This window comes from Notolepis coatsorum (assembly GCF_963971535.1).
Source record: "Notolepis coatsorum genome assembly, chromosome: 16".
Classification (NCBI taxonomy): Eukaryota; Metazoa; Chordata; class Actinopteri; order Aulopiformes; family Paralepididae; genus Notolepis; species Notolepis coatsorum.
Window position 1 is genome coordinate 78,037,703 of NC_140180.1, and position 7,984 is coordinate 78,045,686.

Genomic DNA, 7,984 nt, shown 5'->3' on the forward strand with positions numbered 1-7,984 from the left:
TAGTCTCTGGTTTAGCCTCTCCACAGGATATGCTGCTCCTTCCCGGTTGCTAGGTCTCGCTTGGACCGGTGGGGGGAGGTGGTCTGTGGGGGGTATAGACCTCGTCTGTTGGTCAAGTTCAGGGTTGTTTACTCGGCTAGGGGATGCCGCCCTGGAGGTGTGTCTAGACGAGTTCCTGGAGCCTCTGGCGGAGGGAGAGGGTGTTGTCCGTCTGATCAGCTGTTCTATTAGTTGCGACTGCTGTCTGTCGCGCGCTGCGTCCCGTTGAGCACCGGCTCGTTCTCGGGCCACATTCTCTTCCATCTGAATGCGTCTTATTTCTAGACGTATCTGCTCGTGTTCGCTTCGCTGCTGGATCTGCAGTCGGTCGCGTTCAGCAGCGGCGTTCAGGCTGATGAGGAAGGCCTGCTGTAGGGTCCTCTCTGCCTCGCTGGGAGAAGGCGGTTGTATAGGGGAGCCTTCCCTCGGGGTACTCCTTGCGGAGCCTTGGAGTTCTATCTCCACGGTGCTCTCCCCGTCTTCTTCCGTGCCGAGTTCTCTCTCGGTAGCGTTGTATTCCTCCCGGGACTCATCGGGGACTACTTCTTCAGTACTGGCGGGGTGTGAAGTCATGTCTGGTTCCCACTGGTCCCCACCGTGAACTTGGTCAGTTACATTAGAGCCCGTAGGGGCCTCTATGGTCGGGGTAGTCTGGGCGTTGGGGTTAGACATACTTTTACTTTCTAGTTTTACCGCGTTTACTGTTAGTAGAAGACTAGGTTGTTGACTGACAGCGTAAGCCTCTAAGTACTGAGGGAGCCGTCGTTCGCGCTGCGGGCGTTGGTTAGGAGGATCGTTTCGTGGAGTGTTCATCATAGGCCATTTCAATATTAATAACACTATATTAATATTACACTAATTACCCTCCGGCTCGAAGGACCAATTGTAACTGAGGGGTACAATTCCCTGACTGTATTACTAGATATGATACTTACTACCACTACCTTTGTACTTAATATTCGGCCACCCAGTACACGGCATAAATATATTATCATAAACACTCTCACGTAGATGAAACGGATCCAACACAAATGTACGAAGTCGAAACAGGTCTTTATTTCTACACAGCGATGGTGTGTAGAACAAGCACTTAATCACTTAATTACATTTATGAATTGAAATAGTATGCACTTTTATGGCAAAGAGTATTCGTCTGTATATCAATAGAGAATGTCCAATCTCTGAAGGCGCAGGTGGTAAATATACGACCTGGAATAGTTAAGGAATAACAGCAATGATACTTTAATGATTATATACTAGATACACTAGAGGGGGTTAATCCGGTCGCTTGTAAGCCGACAGGAGTAGGAGGGGGGGGGGGGGGGTAGAATCCGGCTGCCTCGTCCGGCCAAGGGTATCCCAGGTGAACCCACTGTAGTGCCGTTCAATGCGCCGGCGATCCTTGGACCACAGATGAAAGCAGGTGGACTCTTTGTGGGCCGGCTCTCTCCGGTCCACGGGGGAGAGACGTGAAGCGACCTCGTCTTGCAGAGCGTCTCCTCACCTTGCGTCCTCTCCAGGGGGGGGGGTTCCAACACACGGCAGTGTCGGGGGTCTTTATCCATGGAATAATCAAAGTATACAAAGCATAATCCGTGCCTGGGAAGGCGGGCTGTCGTCGGTAGAATAATCCGGTATACAGGTCCACTCGCTCGTCGGCTCTGGGGCTCCTCGGGTGCAGCTTCACATGGGGTCAACCACCCTGGGTAAGCAGCCAGTTCTCTGCCCGAAACGATGGGGTACTGACTACGGTAGTATTCTCACCGCACGAAGCACTATATATTAACAGACTATTATTAGCTTAATAGACTACGTCCAACTCGACGATATAGTGCCAAATATGACTATTCAAATATTAATATACACGATGTCTCAATACCGATGGTAGGCCGAACTTGGCCTTACTCCCACACGTGGCGTCGCGGGGAGGCTTTACGTCTGTGACTCTATTGGAGGGTAAGAAACTGGACTGAAAAGAAAGTCCTACTTTAGTAGCGCAGTATATATACGCACTATGAACAAATAGTCCCATTAGTGGTGCGGTAGCCAGATTCCTACGCGGAACTAGGACTTGTTCGTACATGTGGAGCGATACGTTTGAACTGGGTCTGAGGGGTATGGCAGCCTGGCACCAAGGTCTCGACCAATAGTAGAATGGAGACTATTATGGGATGTTCAGTAGGCTAGAATGGATATTCAATGCATATTGTACAAGGAATATACAAGGGATATCAGGGAATATTAGAGAATATACAAATACAATTAAATATATATATATAAATAAATATATATATTCTGTTTAATCTGGCCCTTCACAACAATCCTCGTTTTGTGTTCAAAATACTTTATAATGAATATAATTTTCAATAGACAATGATGGAAATTAATTCAAATAAATTTTTGCTAATATTCCAGGAGTCAGATGTCACTGTTCTAGCAGGACTTCATCAACTCGTAAGGTGGGTACTTTCCATGTTTATTGCCAGGAAATTGCACTCGGATGGTCAACACAGTAGTAAATACCAGTGTGGTAAACTCTGGCAAGTTCTATGATTTTACAAGTTGTATCAGTGACCTTTTGTGGTGATTTTGACATTTGTACACTGTGTTTGAAGGTGTATTTGGTTATGTAGGACTAATGATGATGTGATTGATATATCGAAAGATGAAAGACTGAAAGAAAATTGTTAAGGGTTTATTGCAATAAGGGGCAGGACATGATACGCGTCTTGTTTCTACAATATAACAATAATAAATATTAATAACTATCTATATAGTACTTTTCAGACATGGACCACAGTCCAGAGTGCCCCACAGCAATTAGTATAAAATGAACATATAGCATAAAATCAGCACACAATTGACAGAATAAAAAACAATGCATAAATTGCAGACATAAGAATATTAAAAGACAATAAAAGTAGTGCAATGTAAACGTGCAGACTCAAGAATAGGCATAAAATAAGTACAATAGTACAATGTCGCTCGAAGGCATGTGCACCCCGGAACAGCCAGTCCCCCGAACACCCCACTGTTCCACACATCAATCCCTACCACATCCCCATCCAAGACACAACCCCCGATAAAGCATGTCATGACCGAAGGAAGACACAAACAGCCCGCGCGCCACTCACACCGTCATGCACGGTGACAGGAATGCCACCCCTGCGGGCCGCACCATCTCCCCTGGTCCCGGTGCCCCCGCCACCACGAGGAAAACCACAAACCAGTGAATCCCACTGCCTGGTGTCACACAAGTACAGGCTTAAAGCCCATTGATGCCTAGACTTGCTATCCCTTGGCTAACAGGTCGGACCCTCGGTTAGTGCTGGTGCCTGTGGTGTGGGCGACCCGGGTTCGATTCCCATGCTGCCGCCTGAATTAGCCACGTTGGTGTCAGCAGTGTGATGGTGGACAGCGAGGCTATTGGAAGTGCGTGCGCCCAGAGGCGTGAGGGAGCTGATAGGCTGAAGCGTGGGAGTAGTATAACAACCAAGGAGGCTTAAACTCGCTAGCCCTTGGCTAACAGGTTGGACCCAGTTGACAGAGGTTAGCACTGTCACCAGTGTTTTGGGTGACCCGGATTTGATTCCCGGGTGCCCCCTGGATTTGCTTCAATACATATTATTGTTATTTTTTTTTTTTTTAATATACTAAAACACATTATATCCACCATTTTCTGAGATGAGAGAAGCAGAACACACATTTTTCTCACATAGAAAAAGGATGACGCCACATCAAGCAAATACTGCTTGTATTGCAAAGGAGTAGTCAAGTGCGTATATGCACTCTTTTACAATCATATTGAGGTTCCCCACCAATGACAGACATGTTTCTTCTTCGCAAGGTGACATGGCTACATTGTACATTTATATCCTTCAAGCAAGAAAGTGGCCTGCATTATGATGAAGACCAGCAATTTGACCAGTGGCCTATAATATTCAACAATTTATATCAAAGTGCTCATTAACATCACACAAATTCCCATAGCAAACGTATCATTTTGACATATCAGTCTATTGGAGGCGGTTGAGTAATCGCATGGTCCGTGTGTGCCCTAGAAACAAATAAAAAAGAGAGAAAACACCATTGAGATTTGTTATTTGACTTTATCTGTATTTATCTCAAACACAAGAAACATACAAAAAAACACAGTAAAGACTAAATGTAAACATAAACAAATTAGTCCCGTCTTCATCCATATAAACAAGGATGAGTTGGAGAAGGGGCAGCAGGAAGCACAGCGCGTATCTAGTCCGCCCCTTTCTTACAATATCACAACATTAAATATTCTGTCCATAATACTAAATAGTACAATAAGGTTAAAAACAACAAGAAAACCAAAATTTTTGGTTTTGAAGGAATCAAATTAGAATGAATTAGAAGGGGAACAACAATAGAATTTGTGCATGATTGACTGTCCAACAAATTGATCGGCGATTATTGAACCAATCCAGCTGCGCGCCTGGGAAAGTGAATGAGCGCGTCTGAGAGGAACATCTCCGTGTGCGTCTCCCGGAGGAGGACCCGTGGATGCGTTCTGCGCTTTTACGCGCTCTCAGCTCTCTCTCTCTCTCTCTCTCTCTCTCTCTCTCTCTCTCTCTCTCTCTCTCTCTCTCTCTCTCTCTCTCTCTCTCTCTCTCTCTCTCTCTCTCTCTCTCTCTCTCTCTCTCTCTCTCTCTCTCTCTCTCATCATACCACAGCAACTGGCAACCAAGGACACGCGAAGCATCACAGCGGCGCGCAAAGAAGGAGAAGAGAGGAGATCGAGAACGCTGTCGGGTTTAAAGGTTTTCCATAATTGTATCACCGTTCGAGTCGATGTTGTTGCAACACACGCAGGTGTAACAGGAGGTGAAGAGGGACCAGGAGGAGAGGGAGGACTTATTAACTCACCACCACGGATGCTTGGAATTCGGTTATTTTTCCCTTCGCCAATGCAAAAGGAAATATGCAGCGGAGCCTCTCCATCCTCTGCACCAGTTTACTGGGGATGTGCTTGGCTTCAAGCTCAAGTTTTCCAAGTAGCATCAATATAGGTAAGAGCACCGCTGTGTAGCTTACAATGTTTCCCTTTAACCGTTGGGTATTTGTTTGGGTATAGCAGGGCCTACAACGTATACAGCAGCGACACTGAAGTTTAACTTGGAAGTGCTTTGCGTTGATTTATGTGATGTGATCATGTTCTTGGATGTTATAACCGTCCGTCCGTATATGTGTTCAATTATTAACGTGTGATTATTCCCTGTACTTCTACAGGGGGGTTATTCCCGATCGAATCGCACGAATATGAGGTGTTTCGGTTCGCGCTCTCTCATCACCAGGACATCCCCAAACTGGTACCGCAGGTGGATATGGTCAAAATGGGAAATAGCTTCTCCATGACTTACGCGTGTAAGTATCCCCCTTTTGCCACCCCTGAGCATGTTTTTTTTCATGCGGATATTATTATCATCATCCGTGACATCCTCAATGTGCGGTCATCATCGTTTTCCTCTTTTTTATTTCAATCTGTTGCTGGTCTCTCTCTCTCCCCCCTCCAAACAGCGCCTGGTTGAAATGGCTTAGAGACAAACACGGACCATGTTGTTTCTTTATATAAAAGGACCAAACGGTGCTATTGAGCTGTATTATAGCCAGCATTTAAGTTTAAGTCACAATTAATTTCAAAGCGATGCCAAATGACTGTGTGGTTTCTACGGCTGCGTATGGATTGCTTTGTGAAATCAGTCCTTCAGGCTATAGTAGGCTACCTCACCCAGCCACCACCATCACTCCAGGTGAAAAGCAACAATCCTTCATTCTCGTCTCCACCGCACAAGTTACAGATGTTAAAGGGGTTCTGTTGATCCTAGCGCGCACGCCCGCCCCCTTCAGTGTCGGCAACGGCGCGCGTGGCCGCAACATTTCAGTATAGAAGAGGAACAAAGAGTATATAAAAAAACATCCCTGAGTAAGCATTTGTAATTATCCCCGGATCACAATCCGATTATTCCTTTTGCTGGCAGTGGCAGCACATACTTTATCAAAGTGCGCCTCTCCCTACCGCTACACGCACGCACGCACACACACACGCGCGTATGCACGCACACACACACACACAGCATGCATGCACACACATACAGTACACACACACACACACACATGCAGACTTGCAGAGTATACTATGCAATTACACACACACACACACACATACAGTACACACACATACAGTACACACACGTACAGTACACATGCGTATAGAGTATACTATGCAATTATACACACACGCACACATACACACACAATTATGCACATACTGGTACTACTGTGCAACATAATACACACAACTATACACACCACTGTGCATGGTCACACACACACACACACACACACACACACACACACACACACACACACACACACACACACACACACTGAAGTGCCTTTTATATGTATCAAAATCCCAGATCAACCATTTGCCATTTGGTTTATGACGGCCATGAGCCGTTAATTATTACATGCTAATTTGCAGCACCTCACGAGAGCTCTTTAACATGCCTCGTCTGCAGGATCATTTCAAACACGCTTTATGGAGGAAGAGACACTGAGAGCAAAGTGACTATTTCCCAGCCAGGATTTATGGTTAATTGGTTGGACCACAAATCAATAACGCCCGATCAAACAAGCAGACACCGCCTATTTCTTCCGTTAACCCTTTCAGTACAATCCCACATTACAAGATCAGAAGTAGTTAAACCTTCTACTGATGATGTCACAGTGGCTCCTCTGCAAACGCTCTACCACAGAGGTGCTACAATGGACGCCTGGTCAACATTTTGAAAGCAGGGTTCGCACAAGGTCCTTGAAGTGCTTAAAGTGCTTGATTTTTTTTACCAAAAACAGCCAAGGCCTGGATTTCCTTGAAAACAGCCAATTTTTTAACAAGGTGCTTAAAAAGTCCTTGAAATTCAAATAAACCATTCGCATTGAATGTTTTGTTCATCCATGATCAAATTGTTCTGAATCAAGAAATCGTTTTATGCTTGTGATGTGTGTGTGATGTTCTAGCTTGCTCTCGCTGGAAGATGCTTAAAAAACAGCATTTAAAAGTGAATTGTATCCTTCGAGTGACATCCTTGAAAATGAAAAACAGTGATTGGAAAAGTACTTAAAAGATGTCTGTGGGAACCCTGTGAAAGTGCGTCGTCGCTCACTTCGCCTCACTCCTGAGCGCCGGGGAAGAAAGATGGCAATGTTGCCCAACCCACGCCCCCCCCCCCCCCCCAGTTTTTATTCATTCATTCCATCTTTGACTCCTTTCCATTTGCATTTGGCACCACTCAGCGCGCTGTGGAACTTAAGTTGGAAACATAGCGAGGAGGAGATCTCTCCTCTGACGCCTCCTGGTGTGTGTTGCCAGGTGTGTCAGTGACATACTGTGTCGGAGGAGCTTCAGTGGCAGAGTTTTCAGACATTAATGACCGACCTAGTTTTCCTATTGTGTTTTCCACGCCAGACAAGACTGGAATTTAAAGACTGTTTATTCCGTTTTCCACCTGCTTGTCATTATGCTTTGCCTCTGATCTCGGCTTCTTTCTTTGAAAGAAGGAATAAAAGGAGGGTGGGAGGGAAGGGGAGGGAGGGAGGGAGGGGGAGGGAGAGAGGGCGGGGGTGGCGGGTAATAACTATCAAAAGAAAACACAAGCATGATGGTATCCTGATTCGGAAGTCTAATGTAACACGGCTACAGCAGCTCTTTGGGAATTCAATTATGAGCCCCGCAATTGGAAATACAGGGTTTTGATGCGACAAGAGGAAAAGCAGATTGTTCACTCTGTTCTACCTTAATTGGCTGCTGTTGAATACCGAACACTATTAAAAGTGAAAGCCTGACATGCTGTAGGCCTACACCCCCGACAGAGTATAGGGTTGGTATCCCAGACCTTAAAGGAACATGCCAACA

General features: G+C 45.7%; 1 protein-coding gene across 1 annotated transcript in view; it reads left to right on the forward strand.

The window, feature by feature from the left end:
- Nucleotides 1-4,990: 4,990 nt before the first annotated feature.
- Nucleotides 4,991-7,984, forward strand: part of gria1a (glutamate receptor, ionotropic, AMPA 1a) — a gene marked incomplete at both ends in the record, with an annotated part of 251,785 nt that continues 248,791 nt past the window's right edge. The window contains 2 exons of the mRNA XM_084331814.1: nt 4,991-5,078; nt 5,299-5,433. Coding sequence (XP_084187940.1) covers nt 4,991-5,078; nt 5,299-5,433 — 223 coding nt within the window. The remainder of the gene's footprint in view (nt 5,079-5,298; nt 5,434-7,984) is intronic.